This window comes from Labeo rohita, chromosome 15 (assembly GCF_022985175.1).
Source record: "Labeo rohita strain BAU-BD-2019 chromosome 15, IGBB_LRoh.1.0, whole genome shotgun sequence".
Classification (NCBI taxonomy): Eukaryota; Metazoa; Chordata; class Actinopteri; order Cypriniformes; family Cyprinidae; genus Labeo; species Labeo rohita.
In genome coordinates, this window is record NC_066883.1 from 32430578 (window position 1) to 32457366 (window position 26789).

At 38.2% G+C, this 26789-nt stretch overlaps 1 protein-coding gene across 9 annotated transcripts in view; it reads left to right on the forward strand.

Annotated features, from left to right (window-relative positions):
- robo2 (roundabout, axon guidance receptor, homolog 2 (Drosophila)) overlaps positions 1-26789 on the forward strand; it is a 489160-nt gene that overhangs the window by 5168 nt on the left and 457203 nt on the right. For all 9 annotated transcript variants that reach the window (XM_051129111.1, XM_051129121.1, XM_051129117.1 and 6 more), the window contains exon 2: positions 245-376. In XM_051129111.1, the coding sequence (XP_050985068.1) occupies positions 259-376 (118 nt within the window). In that variant the 5' untranslated portion in view covers positions 245-258. The remainder of the gene's footprint in view (positions 1-244; positions 377-26789) is intronic.

A 26789-nucleotide genomic window follows, 5' to 3' on the forward strand; every position in this document is an offset into this window, starting at 1 on the left:
GATATCCTTTGAGATATTAAGAAACATGGGGAATTATCCTGCGATGAGTCTCGGTTACATTCATAAACTTGTGGTTTAGAAAACACTGACACAATGTTCCCACAACACAGAAAGGAGCTGTACTTGGAATATGAACTTGACATCTGAATGTTATTTATTTAATGCTGCATGTAAAGTGTTGTATTATATTCAGCTTACTGTACAATTATGAACTAGACAAAAGTATTTCTTTTCTGTCTGACAGTAACCAATGGTGTCATGGCTGCCAACCCGAACCGAGCGAGGTGTACTGCCGTCCTAGCTGGACCTTCGCTCCTCCTCATTATCTGTGTCCTGTGGATCCTGTGCACAGACTCTGTGGGTGCTCAAGGGCAAGGTAAGAATGAATGATTTTTTTTTTCACAAGCGCTTGTTCCTCAACTTTTCAAGCTCAAATGCCAATGTGAATGTCGCTGGAGTGTGCTACTGCTTTTGGCCAAATTGATTAAGATGACTGGTGTTTTGTGTTGTGGAGTGATGATGCTCGAGTCTTTAAGGATGATTTTAACACTCATATTCTCAAGTTAAAGGTCATGTGAAGCGAATTAGTTTTGTTCTTTCATTGGGGATGGGTCAAAAAAAAGCAAAACCTTGATTTTTGGCTTGTGCATGTCTAATTTATGTTTTCTCACCTAGCTGCTATGGATTTTGTTGTATGTCAGTTTGTTTCTTGTGATACAGTGTTGGAGAAAGTTACTTTTAAGAGTAATGCATTACAATATTGTATTACTTCATAAAGTAACTAATTGTGTTTTGTTATGGAAAGTAATGCATTGCATTACTTTTTTGTTAATTTGTGTCACCTGGGTTGGGCTTGCTTATTTATTTCTTAATAACAACAACAACAAAAAAAAAAAGTCATATTTTTGGAAACTGTAAAGGCTCTTTCACACCAAAAGTGAAATTAAGCCTTATGATGAAGAAAGTGCTTCACTCTGAATTTCTCTCAACATGGGACAGGAGTGCTGTCAGTGAATAAATTGGAAAACAAAGTAACTTGTGCTACTTATTTGAAAAAGTAGCTCAGATATTTTCTTGTAAACTTAAAATTATCGCACTACTTTACGAGTTACTTTGAAAAATAATCTGATTACTGGTAATGTGCTACACCCAACACTGGTACTGTATATAAACCCTTTAGTTATACCTGGATTTTTGAATCTATTAATCAAAATTTTTATTTTTTGATCTAAACTGAATCTGATCTAGCATGCTTAAGTGTAACATGTTATTTATGCTATGCGTGTTATTTACAGTGCTTATTACGAAAATAATTTAGTTTTTAAGAATACACCTAAGTGCAAACTGAATGTAATATTTTCAGACACTTAACTAAATGTTATTTACAATTAAATATAATGTATTTTAGTACATTTATAGCAAATGCTATTCTTACACTAAGTGTAAATAGCAAGTAGATGCTATTTACACAAAGTGCAAATAGCAATGGATTCTATTTACACTATGTTAAATAGCAGGATTTTCTGCTATATATACTGCTTATTGCAAATAGTGGCAATTATCTGCACCTCAGTATTGTAGTACATTATAAAACAGTATGCAATAATAATGCACCTACCCTAACCCTACCCGATACTTTATTTTCAACATTTGATTGAAAATAAATGCCTTTCCGATGTGAAAAGTCGTTTGAAAAGGGAGAATTTTTTTTTCAAAAGGCAGATTCGAACCCAGGTCGATAACATCAAAACACTACAACATGTGTTTTACCATTTACACCTCTGGAGCCGTTGTTTGATGATCGTCTTTAGTAGTGTTGGCTGTCCCAATCATATGTTGGTGGGCGGAGTTAGTGTAAATAGCCTCTGCCAACAAGACAGGCTATTTGCACTTAGTGTACTGTAAATAGACACTACTTTTTTGACCTTCCTAAGTAGGACCTAAGTGTATCTTTATATCTAATTTCATAATTACTTGTATGTTAAAGTGTACTTCTGAATGCATTGAAAAACATTTATGGTGAACTAAATGTAATGTCATTTCTATCATGACAAGTTTCAATGCATATGTATTTGGTCTTGGCGATCTGCGGAATTGCTGCTGCTGTTGGTTATTGCTGTGCTTGTAGATTGTTGCTGCTGCTGCTGCTACAAAGCAAGTACAAGAACTTGCTACTGCCAATACATACACCAATATGATGCTGTGAGTGTTTAAAACATACTGCTGCACAAATAGCATATATGATAACCTGTTGGAAATCTATACAGGTGGAGGTGGGAAGGTGGAGGGTTTCTGAGGAACTCTGAAAACGTGCAGCAAACTGCTCTAGAGAATGCTAACCAGCCATTTAAATGTAAAGCAGCAAGCTCATTGGCTGTGTATGCAACATGAACCAATCAGCTTGTGCCAAGTAGTTTAACGCTGTGAATATCATCACCTGCACCACCTAGAGTTTCATGACAGAACATGACATTTTTATTACTTTATATTTTAGTACAAATTAAATGTGTTTAAATGTAATATGAAAACTCAATACAGTTGATTAGATTCAGGTCAAGACAAAAGATGATACTATGAAACGTACTTTAAAATTTAAAATTTGACATTATTACACAGTGAACTTTTTAAAAGTGTAATTAAGTATATTTAGGCACAGTCATGAAAGTGTCTCATTTTAAGTCACTTAAGTGGACTTTTGAATATATACTTTTAAGATTTGAAGTACATTACAAGTGCACATTCAATAGATATAAATGCAATTATTTTAAAAAATTAAGATGTGAACATTGGTGCCTTTTCATCTCTATATTAAATGCACGCACCATGTAAACATTAACAGCACGAGATGGAAAAACTATGTGAAAGCAGACTTCTCCGACAGCTAACCTGAATTCCAGTCAATAAAACTAAAATCAAATTTAATTGCATTAGCAGTCTATGCTGAAATCCATGTAAATTCAATAAATCCCTGCAACTTTACACCAGTATTTACACATATTTGAAGCAAGTTATTCTATATTCTTCTACAGTGCATTGGTTTTCCTCGTGAGTCTGCATTAGCGTATTCTGAGTGTCATTTGTAGCTGATCATCAGCATTGGGATTTCTGCTATCCCAGAAGATACTAAAACTCCTCAAATGACTGCCTGACATTTTACAGCACCGTTACTTCGAATCTGCTTCATGCCAAAACTCATTTCTCATTCTCTCAAGTAGTTGCCGTGTGGTTGCACACTTTGGGTTCGGGTCCAGTTTTAATTGGCGTCTCCCAGGGAGACAAGGCCGTGTTGCCCTCTGCTGTCAGTTCCTCTGCAGACTTCCACCTCTCCAGCAGCCAGGCTTATTTATAGCGAAGCTGGGAACGGCCACACATACACACACAGAGCCATTCACTCATGCAGCTCAGGCTGGAAACAATTTGAGAAGTTCTCCTTTTCCCTTCATTGCCAAGTGGCGTGGATGCGTGAGGCGCCTCCGTCTACAAGGTTAATGCCAGGCCTGCTTTTTTGTAGCGGGCGGAGAGTTGGAACGGCGTGAGGGTTTAACATTCAGCCCTCATACGAGCAGGGACTGATTAATGGAACTCAACTGTGGCATATGCCAAAGTAAAATATGCAGGAAGGCGATAGAGACGGGCTTGAACGAATGAGTGAGTGAGACCGAAAAGAAGAACGAGTCAAACATAACGCATAACAAATCCTCTGGGATGTAGTGAAGCTTCACTGGGCAGAATTATTTGACAAAGCTGACATCAGGTTGCGCTGGTAGTTTGTGATGCGTGGCTGAGGGTTTATTTTTAGTGTGAGGCGACTCATAGAAGAAGAACTCGTCTGCCGTGTAATCAGTTTTCTTTTCTGCTTCTCCTACGAGCTTGAATATCTTGCCTGTGTAACTGTGATGGCAGTGAATGGAGATTTTCAGTTCAATGGCTTGGAAAAGCATAATTATTCAAAAGCAATATTTTTCCTACATTTTGTTTTTTTCAGCTGGTGTTTTTCTCCTCTGTTTTATTTTTTTTCTTGTCACTTTGAACATTTTTACCATTATATAGTAATCTATAAGAAAATCAGAATGTAAAGCTGCTTGTGTGAAAAGTGGTATGAAATATAAACCTGATTATGTTTTTTGCTCATTTTCAAATAATTGTTAAGCGTAACATTAAAATAAATAAGAGACATTACGTTTTTATATAACGTCAATATTTATTGAGTAAAAATAATGTACATTAACATTTAAAAGTTTGTGGTTAGTTTATTTTTAAAAAATGTTTTGGAAAGTCTCATTTTTCACCAAGGCTGCTTTTTTATTTGATGAAAAATGCATTTGCTGATGAAAAATGCATGATGGTAATATTATTAAATACATAACTATTTTCTATTTTAATTTATTTTAAATTGATACTCCAGTTTTCATTGTCACATGATCCTTCGTACATCATTATAATATAATGATTTGATGTCCAAGAAACATTTCTTATTATTATCATTGTTGAAAACAGTTGTCTGCTTAATATTTTTAAACTTTTTTTTTCTTTTTACCTTAAATATCACAAGAATATTTTATTGTAAAATTAGGCTTTAAGTGTACAAATGTATTTAACATTAGCCTTAACAAGAAAAGGAGTTTACACTTTTTTTTAATATAACTCGGATTGTATTCGTCTGAAAGAAGAAAGTCATATACACCTGCAGTAGGATGGCTTGAGGGTGAGTCATTTTTATTTTGGGTTGAACTATCCCTTTAATTTCTAAAAGTCTAGAGGCCAGAAGTGGGAACAGCAGCTCAGAGTCACAAGGAACAAACTTATATATGCTGTGCTTTGCTTCAGTGCCACTGAAGTTTACCTTTCCCTATAAAACTCAATTATATTAAAATAGGTGGAGGGAGAGTAAATCACATTTTTGGCTTTTTGGAAATGACTTCCTAAACCTAATTATTGCTCCATTATCCCAGAAAACCATATTTCCCGTTTTGTTTATAACTTCTGAGGACATGAGCAATCAGTTTGAGGCAAATCTCCTATTTGTACTTGCTTCATGTTGGGATGTTCAGCTTTGACTGGATTCCTTTATCCGCAGTACCCGCAGACTAACTGCATTACAGGACATCCATCTTCGTTACCTGGGCTCTCTGGCTCCACTGTGGCTCTGTGTCAGGTTGCAGCTCTTTACTGGAGGAGAGAATGTAACGCCCCTCGCGTTTGATCTTGGGGCAGTAGAGATGTTTTCCACATGTGATCGCCTGCGTGGATAACGTGCCGAGGGTTTTGATTTTTGATCCGCTGTCTGGAGGCACAGGAGGCGGAACCATATTTTGATGTAGTGGAAAGCAGATGCATTTCTATACTGTAGATGATGGGTGGATGTATTGCATGTGTAGCAAGGTTTTTTAAGCACAATTAAAGGGACAGTTCACCCAAAAATGAAAACTCTGTTATTTTCTCACACTGTACTTCTTCCAAACCTGTACATTTTGAAGAAATTTGATATCCAAACAGTTGATGGTAGACTTTAACATCCACAGTATGGAAAAAAATACTATGGAAGTTAATGGCTACCATCAATGCTTACCAACATTATGTAAAATATCTTCTTTGCAGGTTTGGAACAAGTGGAGAGCAAGTAAATTAACTTTTTATAATAGTTGAAATACAGTATGCAGTATGTGTTTTGTATTTTATTATTATAGAAATGTATAGACGCATATGTTTCATAAAGACATGCGCTTTCAACATCCAAGAACGTGGACATCCAACAACAATGTGGATATTTTATCAAATGAATAACATCATTTAATTAAACACAAAATAAATACCCACTAAAGTGAGACTAAAGTTTGCATGCTGTTTTTGAAAAGCATTTCTCAAACATAATTTACCAATTTTCCCCAGTGATTAAGCTGTCTTTGAAGTTTAAATTGGACTGAGACCTTTAAAACGCACGGTAATCCTCATAGCTAATCATATGCTAAGTTTTTAATCCTCCCTAAAAAGCAGTCTCTCAGCTGAGGTAAACTAGATTTAAAAAAATAACTAGATTTAATTTATATTTAATGTTTCTCTGTGTGTGTATGTTGGTGTGTGGTGCCAGTGCTAGATTGTTGTGGGCGGTTGCCAGGTTGTTACTTTGAGGTTCTGTGGGCCGTTCACACAGAACAAATTCTTTCCATTCCAATGTGCTACTTTTCCATTGTTTTTCTATTTAAATGCGCTAGATCAGGGGTGTCAAACTTCAAAGTTCCTGGAGGGCCGCAGTCTTGCAAAGTTTTGTTCCAACCATGCACCAACACACATACTATGCAGTTTTCAATTAAGCCTGAAGGATTTGATTAGTTGGATCAGGTGTGTTTAATTAGGGTTGCATCTAAAATCTGCAGGGCTGTGGCCCTCCAGGACTGGAGTTTGACACCCCTACGCTAGATGGACATCTTTGACCATTGTACTCATGCCTCATGTCTTTGCAGCGGCACACGCGTGGTACATTGTTCTAAAAATGTAGCGCTCTAAAAGTTAAAAAATTAACAGAAAAACAAGAAAATCTCAAGACCTTGCGTTTTGCATACCCTGTCTGGTCTGGTTTTCAAAGCAAAAACCCATTTTGCAAAAACCCATTTTGTGTGCATGGTGGGTTTTAGTGCATTTCTAGGACAATCTGTGTGGTTGCTACTATATGAGGTTGCCGAGTCAAGCATTTATTTATTTATTTATTTATTTTTAGAATTATTTTTTGGCATTTTTGTCTTTATTGTGATAGGATAGATAGAAGTGGGAGAGAGAGAAGGGGGCAGGATCGGGAAAGGTCCTTTAGCTGGGATTCGAACTCGGGACACCCGTAGCGCAACGTCGCTGCATGTCGGCGCACTGCCCACAAGGCTATTGGTGCAGACAAGTCAAACATTTCTACCCTTGTGTATCAATCATATTTTGGTCCCTACCCTAGTGAAAAACATAAAACACTAAAATATATTTAAAATACATTTATTTTATGTTAAGTATACTACAAATACATTTACATATTATGTACTTAATAAAAATAGTCTGTATAATAATTAAAAATACTCTTCAATTGAACTTTCAGTATACTAAACTGGTATATTTAAATTCTGCTAAATTGGAACAAATAATTTTGTACTTAATTTTGTAATAATTTTAATTGGGCGCAAGTAGTGCTGAAGTATTTTTCATTGTGCTAAAGTGGAACTTTCACATGTATACTTTAGGTACACTTTACATATTTTGCATTTAAAGACCAATATTATTTAAATATGATACAATCCTTATCAATAGTGACATTAAAACATATTTTAGGGTTAATATTAAGAAATGTCCATTGTGCACAAGTACTCCAAATAAAGTTTAATTAAAATTTTTATATCACTAAGTTTTGACTTGACTTGACTTGACTTGACTTGAGGGATATGTCAGTAATTATGTTAATAGACTTGAACTATACTTAGTATAAAATAAATGCATTTTAAATCTATTACTTTTTTGCTTGGTTAAACTATTAAAAATGAAGTTTATTTTATTTATTTATTTATTTTTTTTTTTTTGGCATTGATGGTTTCATGAACAAACTTTAACATCCATGGAACCTTTCTACTGCACAAAATGGTCTTTATAGTAGAAAATACCTCTTAAAATTATTAAAATCTTCACACTAAGGAAATATTTTTTCTTTTGAAAACTGCTCACTGGAAGGTTCTTTGGGGAACCCAAAAAAGGCGTTTCTGTAGCGTATAAATATGTAGATATGGTAACTTTTTTTTGCTCATTTTATCATTTCTGATGGAAAACTATACGTTTTTTTTTTACTTAGAAAAGTATTATTTAATACAGGGATAGGCAACATCTGTCCTGGAGTGATGTTGCCAGATGTCATGCAGAGTTTAGTTCCAACCCTAAAACAAAAACAACAACAACAAAAAAAACTCACCTGCTTGTAGACTTAGTGGTCCTGAAGCAGAGATTGTCTTACTATAGGGAAATAAGAGGATCTGTATTACTTACTATTGAAAAAAGCGTAACACTAACTTGGATCACGTGTCCCTTAAAAAAAACCAATCACATTACAGCCTTGACATCATTGAATTTGTGACAATCAATCACCGTTTATGGATAACCTAGGAATAAAAAAGAAGTGCCGTAAGCTGAATCCCACCTGTTGCAAAAAGTCAGTGACTTCTTTTATAAAACAGCATTTTTTCATGGTAAACTCTAAAAATAGTTCAGTCCAAAAGTATTGTTTAGTGTAAAACATTGTTTAGTTGAAGACTAGCAGATAGACTGTAGATTCATTAAATGATAAACCGTTTCCTCTAAAAGCTGTTTATTCAGTGTAGTAAAGCCACTCCTCCATTGACATCCATTCAGCTGTTATGCTTTTTCGGGTAATGGTTGCAGGCTTGCCTTCTAGTGGCTTTGGCCTTAGTGATCCTGAATTCCTTGATTAGCTTGTTTAGGTGTGCTTCATTATCGTCGGAGCTAAACTCTGCAGGACAGCGGCACTCCAGGACTGATGTTGCCTTTCCCCGATGTAATACAAGTTTTTAACAAATCATTCATGTCTGTAGCACAAATAGTGTGGGTTTAGGTGTTGGTTTAAATTTCTAACCATATTAGTAGTAATAATCGTTGTGATCAAGCAGTATTATACAATGATTTCTTAATATTTTGATGTTTAAATTAAATATTGGCTGTTTAAATGTTCAGATTTAGAGAAAAACTTGTTTAACGCAGTTGTCACTGTCAAGTCGGACACATTTAGACAGTTGTATCTCTGTTGTTTGAATTGCATCATTGATTATTTAGCATGTCTTGACAGCACCTGAGTACCTACACACGCAGGTATGCCGGTGCACTGTCTGCAGTGCTGCAAAGTGTGTGATTTATCATTTCTCACCACCATCAGTATACTCACGTGCACCACTAACAGCTGTCCTACCAGATGTATTCTCTCCCCGGGTCCGTGGGTGAATCATACATCCACACACACAAACCCTACACACCCATATACTGTATGCCCCAAACACATGCACACAATTTCCCTTGTTCTTTCTCTCTATCTTCTCTTAGCTCTTTTTCTTTTTGTTCCACTTCCATAATGTGGAAGTGTGTGCTCAGGTATAGGGTAGCCAGCTGCTTCTGGCATTTACGACACCTTGATAAACCAGTTGTTGTTTATATATGTATACAAGACCATCTGTATCCCTGTCAGCCTTCTTTTGCTGCCTGGATGAACTAGTGGTCCGGAGAGAGGGACCTCCAACAGAATCAGGGCACTGCTGTCCGCCAGTTTTGTTAGCAGTAACTAATGCTATATCTACCTGCAGTTTCCCAGGACAGGGACACCTTGACAAGACAGCAGTGCTATTTTAGTATTTTTTTTTTCTTTTTTATACTGTTATACGTCTATTAGTAGTTTCAATTAGCTTTTAATTTTATATTTTCAGTTTTCATTTTAATTTTAGTTGTTTGTAGTTATTTTATGTTTGTTTGTGTTATTATTTAGGTTTTATTACTTATTTTTTAGTATTAATGTTATTTAAAGAAATCTCTTCTGCTCACCAAGCCTGCATTTATTTGGTCCAAAGTACTGCAAAAACAGTAAAATTTTTAAATATTTTTACTATTTTTTTTTCTATTTGAATATATTTTAAACTTTAATTTATTCCTGTGATTTCAAAGCTGAATTTTTAGCATCATTATTCCAGTCAACAGAAAATCTTGAACAGAAAATCAGCGTAATAGAATGTTTTGTAAAGAGTACTGTGACACTGAAGACTGGAGTAATGATGTTGAAAATGTAGCTTTGATCACAGGAATAAATTACATTTTAAAATATATTCAAATAGAAAGCAGATATTTAAATATCTATAAATAAATAGTAAAAATATTTCACAATACTACTGCTTTTGCTGTATTTAGGAACAAAGTAAAAGAGACTTCTTAAAACAAAAATCTTACTGTTCAAAAACTTTTGTGTGTATATATATATATTAGGGGATTACTAGCTATAAATTGCTGATTTTTAAAGCATTTGAAACTTCAGCTTCTCCTAAATACAGGCAAATGGTTGAACTTTGGTGGGACACGAATGGAGAAATTTAGCAGAATGCACAAGCACTTTTTTATACAGTGAAAGTGAATGGTGGCCACAGCTGACAAACAAGATATCAAGTGGCTTCAGAAGACTTGGTATACAGTATAATGCACAAGTTACAATCCTTTTATGATGTTGTTTTGGCCTTTTGAAGCTTGACAGCCCATGATGTCCATCAACTTCCATTGTATAGAACAGAGCAGTAAGGTGGCATGAACACTTATTCAAATTCATGTGGGTGAGTAAATGATGATTTGTGCGATAGATGCTTTGTTAATTACATTTCACCACAAGACTTTACTCTTGTTAAACATTGCATCTGGGTTTTATTTACACTAAAATTGGCTGAATACAATTTCATCGATTTCCATGTGGTCTAAGCTGTCTGTTTCTTGACGCGTAAAAGGAGTTAGTGAAGTGTAATATGCCTGAATGCAGAGGAGCAGTAGAGGTGACAGCACCTCTGTGCACATGACACTGTTCCATCTGTTTATCAGCCCCTGTGGTTTTACTCCAGACCCTCACGTCTACGATACAACTGCCCGTCAAGGTGAGCTGTCTGCTAATTTGAGCCTGACACAATAACCTTTAGCACAAGACAACTCGTTCAAAGCTGTCTCATAATCACAAATTCAGAATTGGGACTTCAAAGAATAGTCCACCCAAAAATGAACATTAGCTGAAAATGGATTCACCCTAAGGCCACCCAAGATGTAGAATTTGTTTGTTCGTCTGAGCTGATTTGGAGAAATTTAGCATTACATCACCTGCTCACCAATGGATCCTTTGCAGTGAATGGGTGCCGTCAGAATGAGAGTCCAAACAGCTGATAAAAACATCACAATAATCCACAAGTAATCCACATGACTTCAGTCCATTAATTATTGTCCTGTGAAGCGTACATTTTCAGCTAATTTTAATTTTTGTGTGAACTATTCCTACATCTGATCTGACTCTTTTAAACTGGCAAAAATGGGAAAAAACTAAGCATTTTGACAGGTGTTTTATTGATTTCTTCATTCTAGCTTGGAGTTTTGAGTGCTAAAGAGTTCACGCAGTTAAAAATAGTTCTTTAAGAATAGACTTGTCTCCCACATTGCTTTAGTAGGAACAAAAAATGACTTGCATGAGGGTTGCTGAAGCAGACTTTTTTTGTGGTGTGGATGTCCTAATTTCCAGCACTTTTTGACAGATCTGGGATCAGCGTGACATAAAGTGTTGCCGCTTGAAGCGGTGGAAAGTGGAATAAGGATGTGTATGAAACTGTCACTCAGAATGACTGATTTAAGCCCGCATTGATGTTTTAAAAAATATGGAACATTTTATTGTCATATTTTGAGCTCCTGAAATAAAAAGGTATGAGAGCTTTTTACCACAGTTGCTGCATACAAATTTTAAAGGGATAGTTCACGAAAAATGAATATTCTGTCATCATAAAGAAGAAATTCTGAGAAAATATCGGTGAAATGAGTCAGTTAAAGTCAGTAGGGTCTAATATAACATGGAATAAATTTTAATGGATTTATAAAACAGGCTTTTGATTGCGTTTGCGAACAGTTATACTGTAACATCCTTAAACTGCACTTGGCTGTTTTCAAAAAACACACACCCTTGCAAAAATTTTCCTCAAGAAGTGTAATTGGAGTACTTCTTATGCATTACGTTTCTTCACATACAGCATATTGTTCTATACTGGCATGAGGTATGTGTCAAAAATTGCTGTTACTGCCACAAAGCAAAACCTCTAAGCAGACTTTTACTCATCTTTGGATGATTTTGAGAATTCATCACTGAAATGGCTCACAGTCAGCCATTAGACGGTGGCCTGTGCCATCTTTTCCGAGATAAATGGAAGGCTGATGGATTTCAGAGCGAGGAACTGCTGAGCAATAGCAATTCAAAACAATCCGGAGTGAAAAACTCCGAACCTACGTTTGTCGTTCTGCGTGGGTCAATTTGTAAAGTGTAGTGCTCTAGAGATATTAATGCCAGACGCAGACATGCCTCCGTGTGTCTGTTATACTGATGGCTTTGCAATGTCAATACGTCTCAACTAAAAAATCTTTCACTCACAATAGAAGGATGAAGGCTTGAAGAATGTCTGTTTATCATCACAAATGGCTATTTGTTTTTCTCTGAGCTTAGATCCCTTTCGTTCCCCATGGACCGTGAATCATATCAACCCAACGCAAAAGAAATCTCTTGGAGATTTTCAGATAACTGGCCATCTGTAGTAGGAATATGAGCCATTTAATTCAGCTCAATCCCACACAATATCCAACATTATACAAGCAGACAGTCACTGAAGCTCAAAGCGACAATACATGACTTAAATATCAACGCTATATGCAGACTTGGTTTAATTTAATAGATTATTTTGCCATTTGGAATCTATTTATGTATATATATATATATATATATATATAGTTGTATGTAAGTTGTACAGACTGTTCATCATAAAAATTAACAGCACACGAGTTTGGAACAACATGAGTAAATAATGAATTAATAACAGTGAGCAAATTATGCATGAATTTTAATTTTTAAATATAATTTATGCTTTCAGTTCTATTAAAAGTAACAGCGCTTCATGCTTGCAGAGGATGTTTATACACAGTCTGTGGAACTTTTCTCAGACACGCAGTTCTCCACAGCAGTCAGCTCTCACTGCCCAGCTGTGATGAGGCGCTGCCTGCTACCACACTAATAGTGTTTGTGTTTTGGTAATTACTGAGAATAAATGGATTGAAAGGGCTGGAGAACAGTACATCTTGGCAAAGGGCAGACAATGTTTTTAAGCTCCTGCGTCACAGAGTATGGGTTGTCGTCCAGATTGATTCTATTAGCTGCTGTGTTTTTCATACTCTCGGTAGGCAGGTGTCAAGACACGACTGGAAGAGACAATGAAGAGGAATTACTCCTCCGTCATTGGAGGGTCATTCTCGTGGTGTCTTTGCCTTCCAGTCAGTTCCATTCTCTTCCACCTATATTCTATGTATCAATTTAAAGCAAGCATTTAAGATTAAAAAAAGTGTGAATCTTACAAATACCTGAAGCATAATTGTAAATAGCTTTTGTATTGTGCTAAGTTCTGTTTATAAAATAGTGCAACAAATTTAAAAAAAGACACCTATGTGCCTAAAAATGTTTTCTATTGTATTTAATTCAATGAATAGAGAAATTTTGTTCATGAAGTTTATGAAGTGAAGTCTAAGCAAATGAGGCCCTCTAGTGGCAATTCATGGAAAAAATACTGTCACGTAGTGGGTAATTTTTTATGCTAACATTCCAATCAGTAATGAGTTCTGAATGATAATAATCTCTTATTCTACATCATTATTGGCCAGAAAGTGTCCACTGGATGGACACTAGAGAATCTCAACGGATGCAGTATGTATTCAGGTATTGTTTGGTTGATTTGAATTTTTCAATTTCCATATCTGGACTTCCTACAGCTTTTAGGGATGTTTAGGGATGTTTTAGGCTAGTTGTTCTGACTACTGTAAAGCCATAATAAAGTAATAATGCAATGTCTTTCAAAATATGTAAGAAGCATTAAGAATCGTTCTGTTATTTTAATGTAGGGAGCCTATTATTTGTTTTGATGACGTTGGCGAATAATAAGTTACCACATAATTATACATAGTAACAAAATATAAACTGATATTTTGGCAGAATATGGTTGTGTGATAATGTTTATCGTCCGTATTAAAATTTTATGAAGGGTGACTATTTGTAGCTGTATTTTTCGAAGCTCCGCCCATAAAATTAAGTTACCGCAGAAAACTATGAAGGTTGGCGGGAAGTGGTAACATTAGGCCTAAGTGATGTCGTTGTTGGAAAAGAGGAAAATATCGTCGTTTAAAATGTGTAAATGTATGCTATAATAACTGTTAAAGCGATGATATTTATGACGTAAACGCAATATTTACAGTTCGGTTAAACCCGACAAGATGTTAACCTTAGAATAGTTTTTCGTCAGGCATACCTGGTGAAAAAAAACAGCATATGCTGGTAGCTATGTTTTGATGCTGGGATGGTGGTTAGGTATGTTTTGATGCTGGTTTAAGCTGGTCCTTTGCTGGTCTATGCTGGTCCTTTGCTGGTTTATGCTGGTCCTTTGCTGGTTCATGCTGGTCAAGGACCAGTGTAAACCAGCTAAGGACCTGCATAGACCAGCTTAAACCAGCATCCCAGCATCAAAACATAGCTACCCGCATATGCTGGGTTTTTTCACCAGGCATGTTGTGACAGCCTAAAACTATTATTTCGAGCAGGTAGGTCGACAGCACTTACACGTTAACAATGTTTACCATGGTAAGCAGTGGGTTTCCACTAAAATAGCACTTAAAACATTTATAGTTAAGTAATACTGTAGTAAATGGAGAATGTGGAAGTTAAAATCAATCAAAGTGACATAACTATTCTTTCTGAAAGTGATCAAATATGCTAATGATTTAAGGTAGTAAAGAAACCATGCATTTAAAAACGTCTGTAATCAATGTGGTGTATCACTAAATTTATAATAAGCAGTGTTTCTAATTCTCAACACTAAGTGGCGCTATTGACCCCTTTTAAAACTAGAAACACACAGCACAAACCCAGACAAAACACTGATATAGAAGCATCGCCCTGAAACACAAAAAAAAAAAGCATGTAAAGTACTTTTCTCTTTTGGTTTTCTTGTTCTTTGTGTGTAAACATCTGCTTTCTATGATAAATGCCTACAAAACATTCATTGTTTTAGTCTGTGTACCATTTTTATGTTTTGTTTAGTTTTTTCCTTGTGTAATGGGATGATCAGACTTCTGTTTCTTTTTTTCACCTCTCACTTCCCATTTTCTACTGAAATTTGGCTCCTTGTGAAATTGCCTCTGTGCTCAAGCTACCATATCCTGTATGATATATGGTCCAGAGTGTAACGGGTCTTGTCTGTCATCGCCAGACTTCATAAAGCAGACATACTGCTTGAAACATAACCCAGTGCAGCCACAAATGACTTTACGGCCACGTTTTACGAGCTGCTGTTTGGGCCAGTCGTTGAAGATGTCCGCCCTCATTTCACCGTAGGGATGACCTTGTTGTCATTGAACCGAAGAGGTGGCACATGATACCGACAGCAAATCTTGTACGGTGTCATACTTGTCACTTCCTGGGCTCATGAAACATTATTGAAGCTTGCGGTTGCTTTTCATAGCCCTGTGCCGAGCAGCCAAGCAGACTTTTGCATCACACTGCAAGCACCATTGACTCCTTCCCTCGCGTGTCTCACGCCCGGCTCTTCCGGCTTGTCTTTAATAGGAATGCTGATGATCTCCATTTCCATATAAATGAAGAGAATGGAGTGTATGCTCACTTAAAGGGAATATCTGTTGGTTGGAAAATACTTCTTTTGATGACCTTGAAAAACAAGATGGCTGATAGTTAATGTGCACCTTTCACTTCAACGGAGACAATTCCGCGTCGCATTGAAAGAGAATATTATTTTTGTAATTGCGCTCTTGAGGATCTTGCCTTGCACCCCTGTGGCCATGCAATTTTCCCACTTTCTTGTAATTTGATGGCTCATTCGTTGAAGATGCAATTGCTTTTTGAAACCAAAATGGAGTGAGTTTCAAATGGAATTTTACTCCTGATGAAAGAGTGGCTTCCCTCTTGACCCAAAACGTGCTGGTTAAATCTAATAGGGGAGCTTCGATTGGAGCTCACGTCCTTTCCTGAAAATAAACACACAAAAGTATGATGGAGCAGGCCGTTGTTGATGTGGCTCGCCCTCCGGGAGATGTTACAATTACACAAGAAAAGCGCCCATACGACCTTTGGCCTTTGGAGTGTGCGTCTGAATGCTGCCCCGTCCTTCCCTGGAGATGCCAGAACTCCACTGGGACCGCGTACGAAACGTCTCCCGCCCCCCGTTCAGCCTTCTGGAGCACCCTACAGGCTAATAACTCTCTTCCTCAAGATTAGAGGAGATGTAGCTGTTATTATCGTGAAATATCTGACCTTTCACTTTGATTCATGATCATAAATGAGCTTTTTGTCAGGTCAGGCGGCAAGACGGATGAAAGCGGTGACAATCAAGCACAATGAATTTGTTTCACACTGTAATGTACCGTAAAAGATTGCATGGATCAACTTGGCACGCACAAGTAAGAAAGTCAATTTTATTGTAAAAACATTTGTTCATGATGCACCTGTATTGCTGTTTCACAAAGCCTGAATAAACTATTATACCTTGAAAGACTAATTTACCACTCAACTCACTGATTCTGTTTCTGATTCATACAGCACCGATCCAGGAGCTCATTCCATCCCTCCTCTCAGGAAGCCGTGACTCGTTCAGGGTGACATTGGAGAGGAACTGTTTTCCCCATGCATCACTCTCTCATCAAGAGTAGCGGTGGCTGTAGATTAATGAGCCTGGGAACTGATTATGCCGGGCTGTACATCATGTCTGTCTGCCTGCTGCTTAGCCTGTCAATACCCCACCCTCCCGTGTCTGCCTTTAGCCTTGTGCTAGACCAAAACCACTGGACCTCAACTGCTGGTGTGCCTCACGCATTCAAGTTTGTGTACTGAAGACCTCCAGGACTGTCGTAGATGCAGCTGAATGTAAGGCAGTTATGAAGGTGAATTATTTATAATCAGATCCTCTAACTTCTAATAGTGAATTGAACTTTTAGAGACTGTTCACAGAGAACACGTCTTTGTGTCTAAAACGCGAGGGTCTCAAGATGTGCTTTTGAGATGTGATGCAATAAAGGAAATGACAGTGCTTCCCCTGCCATGTTGCCATCAAATAAAACAGCTGTCATTCTAACTTGCTTCTGTAAACAAAAGCTTGGAATGCTTGCCCCGTCTCCAGGGTCTTTTGATTGGTCCACTTTTTTGGCGCCAAGTGTAGTTGAAAGTTGAAATTCTTTAACTTGACACAGCATCTTAAAAGCGAGACGCTGTAAAAGACACGAGACATGAGCGCAACAGTCATACAGGTCTGTCTTGCATGCATTTAAATATAAAAACTATATAAAAGTAGTGCATTGGAATGAAAAAAATGTATTCTGTGTGAACAGCCCCTTAGAGCATCATCTAATCCTGTGTGTCATTTATGGAATATCTTGGGAAAATACATTTACATTTAGGCGTTTGGATTATAGTTATATACAAAGTAAGTACAGAGCAGGAGCTAAAGTTAAATTTGTATATTTACTAAGATCTGGAACATTTATAAGCTCTTTTAGTGCACAATTCATTGCTTGTATTTGCCCTTCATGTTCATTTTGCCGCTTTTTTTCTTGTGTTGCAGAAAAGACCCTTTCTGTGTGTCTCGCAACCAGCCAAGTATAAATGGAGTGCGAAACAGGTGAAAAATGAAGAGAGGCATCACGCTATGAGCCACTTCCTACTGAGCTTTACCACACCTGGGCTTTAGCTTCAAAAAACACCCAAGGAAAAAGGCGTTTTTTTTCTGAAAATCTTTTGATTTTTTTTTGTTGTTGTCACACTTTGGTGTTTTGCTACGGCGCTGCCCTGAAGCTTGCATTTTTATCTCATCTATCAGTACGTACGCAGGTCTCATAAATCTACCAGCTTGTTTGCCATTCTGCCCAGCCGTAAGCCCCGGGGTGATCCGAGCCTCTCGTAGGCGTCAGTGAGAACAACCGATCAGTGTCTGCCTGTAGCTTTAGGAGGCCCAGGGAATGCACAGCAGAATTTATGACATGTTATTAATGCGGTCTGTTTAGTCCGGACTCTGGGTTATTCTGCTTGAAAAGGCTGAGCACGTCACCAGTCACCAGGGCACTGTTTCCTCTCGGTTTTGGAAAATTTGATACTCACGTACACTGTTTATACCTACATATAGCCATATATATGTAAATATATTGCTTATTACTTGGCAACCCAATTACAGGGCGCAGAGCACTGTTTAGCAGTGCAGTCCTGCTAAATAACCTGAGCAAATAAAAACTAATAGCCTCAGACCGACGCATTCTATTGGCTGCTGTTGGAATGGGGGCAGTTGTATCGTGCGGTTGATCAGATTAAAATGCAATTGTATTGGGTGCATCTGCTCCAGCGCTCAGTCCAGCTATGCTCATGGGAGCAATGTGTCTCAAAAGTTAGAGATTAAGTTAAGTTCAATTTACCGCTCTCCTAGTTCAGTGGCCAGCTGTGGCCCCATGAACAGAAAACTCACTGATTTTTCTACACAGACCTTGAGCAGCACTGCCATGCATTAGCCATGGCCATTGATGTACAATGGTGAGCTTTCATTTTAAAAAGCTTAAGCACTAATTAAATGAATTGAAACAACTAAAATGGGTCTTTTTACAGCCTGAACTGCTGTGTTGTGCTAGCTGTGTGCATAAATTGCCTTGCTGTTATACAGAGTGTGCGTGGTCGTTCATGAGTTTGTGTGTATATGTTGTGATGGATTAATCTTTCCGGCACATTATTGAATGTGTTCTCTGGGCGCAGGAGCGGGCGATAAATTGTGAGCACCACAATAGCCCTGCACCTGTTCGCTGCGGCCTTGGAAATATCTAACAAAGCTTTATGTTTATGCAGAAAGTGCCCAGAGTCATAAAAATATAGATGTATTCATATATACATGATGGCAAAAAAGAGTAAAGGAAGGTCAAAGGAGGTGAAGGAAACAGGCAAACAGACATGAATGTGCTCACAATATCTATGTCTATCTATCTATCTATCTTGTTTATTCTATCGTTTAATCAATCTATCTGTCTGTCAACCTATACGTCTGTCCGTCTGCATGCCTATATATGTATGTTAATCTATCTACCTATCTATCTATCTATATGTCTGTCTGTCTGTCTGTCGGTCTGTCAGTCAATCTATACGTCTGTCCGTCTGCGTGTCTATATATTTATGTCAGTCTATCTATCTATCTATCTGTCTATCTGTCTATCTATCTGTCTGTCTGTCTGTCAACCTTCATGTCTGTCCATCTGCATGCCTATATATTTATGTTAATCTATCTACCTATCTATCTATCTATCTATATGTCTGTCTGTCTGTCTGTCAGTCTGTCAGTCAATCTATACGTCTGTCCGTCTGCGTGCCTATATATTTATGTCAGTCTATCTATCTATCTATCTATCTGTCTATCTATCTGTCTGTCTGTCTGTCAACCTTCATGTCTGTCCATCTGCATGCCTATATATTTGTGGCCATCTGTCTACCTTGCTATCTATATATCTATCTATCTGTCTGTCTGTCAACCTTCATGTCTGTCTGTCAACCTTCATGTCTGTCCATCTGCATGCCTATATATTTGTGGCCATCTGTCTACCTTGCTATCTATCTATCTATCTATCTATCTATATATCTATCTGTCTGTCTGTCTGTCTGTCTGTCTGTCAACCTTCGTGTCTGTCCATCTGCATGTCTATATATTTATGGCCATCTGTCTACCTACCTATCTATCTATCTATCTATCTATCTATCTGTCTATCTATCTATCTATCTATCTATCTATCTATCTATCTATCTATTTGTCTGTTAACTCTCATGTTTGTCCATCTGCATGTCTATATATTTATGTCTGTCTGTCTACCTCGCCATCTATCTGTCTAGCTATCTAGCTATCTGTCTCTCCCAATTTGGATACATCTGTCTATCTGCCAAATGCACATATATAAATGCATATTAATTTTCTTGGAAAAGTTCACATTCATAATTTGCTGAACATAGTTTTCTATGCAGGTCACGCTCTGGTCTGTCTTTAGTGGAGCAGTGTAGGAAAAATGGCCCTTCTGACCTTTTCATGTATGGTGGCTGGTAAATCTAATACAAATGGAGCTTCTGGATTGTGAATCTGCTCTGCACAGGGCCAGCGAATGGGTGTCTCTGTCTTAATGGCTTTCTTGTTTTCTCTGTGGCAGTACAATCAATGACTAAACAGTCCACTGAACTGAATTAGTCGGCCGCCTCTATCTGATACGTTTTAACAAGCCCCCTACACCACCTGCAACATGAATATTTTGCCTGTTTGACAGCAAAACAGCAGCAAAATCAATGACCACTTTTTACGCTTTGCACGCGTTTGCGCACAAAGCCGTGGCCGGGCCTGCGGCACGGTTTAAAAAACATAGTAATTATTCTCCGTGCTTTAGTCGATAGGGAACCCGCTCTTCTGCTCATATCGGTAAACATCATGAGATAATTGCAGGGTATGTGGGAGTGGTGAAACCTTCCCTAACTTCCACTCTCATTCGGTTTCTCTCTCACTCTCTCTGTGCTCATAATTGCACATTCAAAACCGTTTAGCCACCAGGGTTGTTGCAGACATGTTAAGTAACAGTTCACATCACAACATGGAGTTTTTATATTGATGCTGTCTGTTTGATTGCATATAATATTTACCAAAACAGGGTAGCTGCCCATTCATTGCAGTTTGAAGACCAATTATATGTCTGACCAGCAGGGGGCGCTTTTACACTTAAAATAGCCTCAGTTTTGTACACAGCGCCGCCCCACCGTCATACCACTCTGGCCGTCTGTCACACACACTCCTCGCCCCCATCTTTCCTTTCATTCCCCCCTTTCCTTTTCTTTTGTCTCGTGTTTCCTCATCTGTCCTTCGTAATCTGTCAATTTCCTCCCTTCACTCTCCGCAATTATTTTTATGTGGATTTAACACTCACTCTCACAGCATGCTGAAGTGAATGAGATTGGAAAATGGCTTTGTATCATCCTAATGACCACAACAAGGTAATCCGGAAGCGTTATTAAAAAGAATCCCTAATCATTGTTCGTCCGAATTGGTCACGTCGTTCAACATGTTGTCATCATCATCATCATCCGAACATCTGTGCCGCTCGGCGTCCTTTCATCCTCTCCTTCACACTCCTCTATCTCTCCCTCACTCCTTCAGTTAGTCACTTCGCATCCCGCTATCATTCATCCAGGCTCTTGCCTTTCTCTCGTTCCTCCTGTTTCTTCCACTTCCTCTGTACTCTGTCAGTCCCCCCTCTCTCTCTCCCGGGGGTGAGGAGCTGACTCCTATAATTACCCAAGTGTCTGTGAAATGAATCATTGGGTGGGTGATTGAGCTGCATGATGGGAAACATCCATCCTGAGCTGAGCGAACGAGTGAGCTGTTCCTTCACCACACCTCTCCCTCTGCTTCAATCTTTCTCGTTCTCTCTCTTTTCCTCATTTCTCCCTCCATCTCTGTGGCTCTTTCTACCACTGTCGCCGATGGCACATAACAGGGTGTGGCAAAGCGCAGGCCATTTGCTCCCGAACTTCCATTAAATTTCACTCCCGCGCGCCTCGAGCGGACCTTTCGCTAGGGCTCGGTTTATTTTTCCATCGGACCGGCCATCCGAATCTGTTGTCGGATGCATGGTGAGATGGCATGTAAAACATACATCTGTCACAGGGTGCTGGTTGACAAATGTTTCTGGATATCGTGTGCTCGGCTAAGCATGTGAGCTAAGCATTTCCTGCTAAGGGGCAGGAAAGCCTCGCTGACAATGACTGATACTCAGTCTCTGGTCCTCCAGGATGGTGTTTTCATCCGCAGCACGATTTTTGGTGTATTCAAGACTAACAGATCAATTGACACAAATGGAAATTCTTTGTAGGACTCTGAGCGATGGTCATGTTCACATGCTATTAGACTGTGGCCTTACCCCTAAGACATTGCTACTTGCTTTGTACTAAACAAAACTATTCCATTGTTTAATATGTTTGCATTTTTTGCAGTCTGTACTTCTATTTGTCTGTTTTATGCACTGTGGCTTCAGGTGCTACTGAATTTCTTTTCCTCTCTTACCATGTAGGACTGAAATGACAATAAACCTTCTTTGTCTATGACTTTAGTATAGGTTAGGATGCATAATATCTCATCTGATGCAATGTGCATTGGTTTTGTGTCATTAGATGCTTCAAGCTGTTGTTTTTATCAGATGTTTTAAAGGAGAAGTTCACTTCCAGAACAAAATTTACAGATAATTTACTCACCCCCTTGTCATCCAAGATGTTCATGTCTGTCTTTCTTCGGTCGTGAAGAAATTATGTGTTTTCAGGAAAACATTTCAGGAATTTTCTCTCTATAGTGGACTTCTATGGTGCCCACGAGTTTGAACTTCCAAAATGCAGTTTAAATGCAGCTTCAGAAGGCTCTAAATGATCCCAGCCAAGGAAGAAGGGTCTTATCTAGCAAAATGATTGGTTATTTGTATGATTTCTATTATTATTTTTTTTTTAAAGATTTATTTTTTGTGTTTTATGCCTTGTCACTGACAGGACAGTGTAGTTAGACAGGAAGCAAAGTGGGAGGGAGAAGGGAGTGGGATCGGGAAAGGTCCACGAGCCAGGATTTGAACTTGGGACACCCGCAGTGCAACGGCACGCTAACCACGAGAGTTAAGGTAGGTCGAAAAACTACCATCGCATGCCCATCGCAGAGCTAGACAAGATGAGCATTTGTGGTTAAAAAGTGTATAAACTGTAATTTTTTTTTTTTTTTAAGAAAATAACTGACCGTTTTGCTAGATAAGACCCTTCTTCCTAGGCTGGGAATGTTTAGAGCCCTTTGAAGCTGCATTTAAACTGCATTTTGGAAGTTCAAACTCGTAGGCACCATAGAAGTCCACTATATGGGAAAAAAAAATTCCCGAAATGTTTTCTTCAAAAAACATAATTTCATTACGACTGAAGAAAGAAAGACATGAACCTCTTGGATGACAAGGGGGTGAATAAATTATCTGTACATTTTTGTTCTGGAAGTGCACTAATCCTTTAATATCTTTGCTTATATTCACAGTTCAGGAACATAAAGTCACAGTAGTGAGAGATTAAGTTGCAATTATAAAAACTAAATTTGCAGTAGCAAGAAATAAAGTCACAAAATGGAATTGTGAAATTGGAGTTTTATAAAAAAAATTTGATTGTGGTGGTAGAATGGTAAACAGAGTATGTGCTGTTGTAGACTGCCATTCAAGCTTAAAGGATAAATACGCAAATAATACACAATTAGCCATGGGTATCTCCCATCATGCTCCTCTGTAATGAATATCCAGAAATGTGTTAACATTAAACCTGTGATAACCTGAAGTCATAGACAAAGACTTATTCAAAGTTGTCCCCAGTAACTGCCTACACAGCATCCATTTCAAGTTTACGGTCGACACATTTTTCATCTACTTTTAACACGTCTTTGTCTTTGAGGCTGCATTTCACAATCCGCAGCCCCCCATCAGAGCTGATAGCGCGCTGTGTCTGTGAAGCCAAACGGTAAATTACTGTGAAGCTGGCTCTCTTAGTCGAACACTCTCAAGGCTTCCTGCTTTGATGTCTGCTGCTTTTTCTTCTTTTGTGGAGATGGGCAGAGGGAAGGAGCAGGGGTTTATGGGTAAAGCTTCTCTCTGAATCTGGAGCCTGGAGAGTTGCTTTGTGGTGGTGACCAAGATGACTGGTGTGACAAAGTCAGCGGGACAGCAGACGCAGGGCTCAAAGGGACTCCCGTACAATGATTGTTTAATTAGCCTTTCTTTAACATTGGACCAAAACACTGCTCAGCACACTTTGTTATGAGTGAACATTCGCACAGACACTCACAGTCTTGCTGGCTATGTTCAGAGGAGAACACTAGCTTGCTCTTTAATGAATACTGTGCAGTATACACTGTATAGTGTGTCCAATTCATTTAAAATAGTAAGTGATGTAGCATGGCGCTAGCAACACAAAGCTCATGAGTTCGATTCCTAGGCATTGCATGATTTGTCTTTACTTGTATTTGGTCATTTTTATTGTAGACGTTCTACATGATTTAGATTCATCATGATATATACTATGGATTATGCTAAAGCAACAAGCTCATCTGATTCTTTACATTTACAGCTCTTAAACATCAGCTGAACAGAGTTTATTACACTGCAGTCACTCCTGGAAACGCTATCGTGGGATATCGCTTTTGATTACCAGACACCTCACCAGCTTGACGTCTGAAAGCCACTGGACTTTTTTCCCACTGACTCTGCTGAGTTTAATTCACCTCCAGCGGCTGATTTATAGCAGATTGGAGAGCCGTTCTCACCTGTCGACTGCGTGAAGAAAATTGAGAATGGAGGTGCGCTGTGACATCTGTGTTGCACGACCGCGAACTGAGTGTGAGCGCGAGCCGAGCCTTGATGGCTGTGTTGCCTTCATGACCCTTTGAAAAGGTCTGGGTGAAATAGCCTTTAGCTTGATTTACTCTGTTGCTCTCAGGGCTTCGCACATAAACTCTCCTTCGCATGCTTGCGCACAAGCATACTGAAGCTTTCATGCTGGAAGAGCAGAGAATACTGTTAAACGCATTCGTTGTTGTGATGCTTTCAAAGGCGAAATGCTTTTGCCTTTTGCCAGTACTTGGGATTGTATTTGAGCTAAACTTCGGTGCATAACGCATCCAGTAGCATTTGTAATAATTCCATAGACTTTTGTTGAAGAAGGGACTTGGGCGATGACTATGGGCTTGTTTAGACTTGCAACTACCTAGAAATGCCCTTTCAATCACATATCCAGCTAACAAAATGTGACCCTGGACCTCAAAACCAGTTATAAGGGTCAGTTTTTTGAAAGTGAAATAAATAAGTGAAATAAAATGATTCCGAAAGCTGAATAAATAAGCTTTCCATTGATGTATGGTTTGTTAGGATAGGACAATATTTGCTCAAGATTTGAAAATCTTGAATCTGAGGGTGCAAAAAAATCTGTCAAAAAAAACCCTGTCTTTAAAGTTGTCCGAATGAAGTTATTAGCAATGCATATTACTAAACAAAAATTAAGTTTTGACATATCTATGGTAGGAAATTTACAAAATATCTTCATGGAACATGATGTGATCTTAATATCCTAATGATTTTTGGCATAAAAGAAAAATCGATCATTTTTAACCATACAGTGTATGTTTGGCTATTGCTACAAATATACCTGTGCTACTTAAGACCGGTTTTGTGGTCCAGGGTCACAAATATGTTAACCAAATAGGCTAATGTTTCCATTAAGTTTTGAAAACATTACACCAAAAGAGAGATCTTGCCAAAATATTAGCCAAACGTTCTGAGAACGTTCTATGTTGGGTTGCAATTGTGTTGGGTTTTTGTATTCACTTTTCCACCCGTACGTTTAGCCAGAAATCATTTTTGTTTTTTAAATGGATGCCATAAATATTACAAAATGGCATAAACATTGGACAAAGTTGCTTTTGCACCATATTATTCAGAGAACCTTCAAAACATGAAAAGCAATGACAGAAGGAAATGAACCGGGCCATTTATTTTTCATAAGTGCATCATTTATGGAACCATTATTGCAAATATTGTCAGCTGTCCATTTATTATTCATTCCAGTTGTATATTAAGCCAACCGTTTTATGAGCTTTATGCAGGCCAGACCCAGAGGAAAACAAACACAGTATTCCAGACCATGGTTTGTGTCACCTGTTCTCGTGGTCCCGTTGCCGTCCTCTCAGAATTGTGTTTTATTGCCTAAGAGTGGACTTTAGCCGTAGGCAAGTTGAGAGAGTGTGGAGGTATTGTGGAAAGCTTGTTGAGGATTTATTAAATTTGGAACAGGAAGGAAAAATTCTCACCTCATAACCGGCCGCCACAGGTTATTTTTTGAAGGGGCAGCGTTCAATCATGCCAAGATTGGGGTTGTGGGTTGGGGATGCGTAGGTTTGCTCTGTGACTCTGACTGCGGGCGGTAATTATGGGACGTGCCACATGCTGTCACACTGTGGGCAAGTGATGGTGGTCAGGATCGGTCAGCAGCTCTGTAAATCTGCCTGTCAAGTGAGCTCTGCTAGACTCAGTAGTTGCACTTTTACTGTTTCAGCAACTTTTATTTAGATTTGAGTAAAAACAGTGATGGAGGAATGTGTACATTTGTAGTAGAAAAAATGAAGCATATAGCGTTAGTTCTGTCAGGTCACGTGAGTCAAGCTCGCATCAGCTGACTCTCAGCTGATCACATCTACCTATAGTAATACGACACCTATTCGGCAGCTTTGTCGCTTGCTCAGGACCAAAACACCCTCCTCCATCCCTAACTCCTCCTTTTGCCACAGTCAGGACTTAGCTTCTGATATTCCTCATTTAATCAGACTCCTTTTATCTGAATAATGTCTTACACTTAAATATCATTAAGTACATTAAAGATATCTGCTTTGTTCTGTTCTGTTTACCCTGGGGGTTATTACTGCTGCTCTTCCTGCTCATTCATGACATGCTGCATGGATGGGCAGGGAGTTTTTTGCCCAGAACAGAACCATACCGCCAAACCAAACTGTATGCTCACTGTCTATCATTTGATGACAGTGGTCCCGACAGAAGTATAAATATTTATCCTTAAAGGGTTAGTTTGCCCAAAAATGGAAATTCTGTCATTAATTACTTATTCTCATGTCGTTTCTAATCTGTAAAACCTTCAGAATATAGACAGGAATAAAAATGTAAAGTTTGGTAAAGTATTGACACAAATAGATAAAGTGCTATAAAAGAAACACTCAGCAGTGTCTTTTGGATTTTTTCTTTCCACTTTCTCAAAATCTCAAACTTGACAGGTGCATGAAAAACTGTGTTTTTGCCTGCATTTTCTCCCCTGAAGTACATAATCTTAAATCCTTGTCATAAGAATTAATATTTTATAACAATAGTTCACTAAAAATGAACAT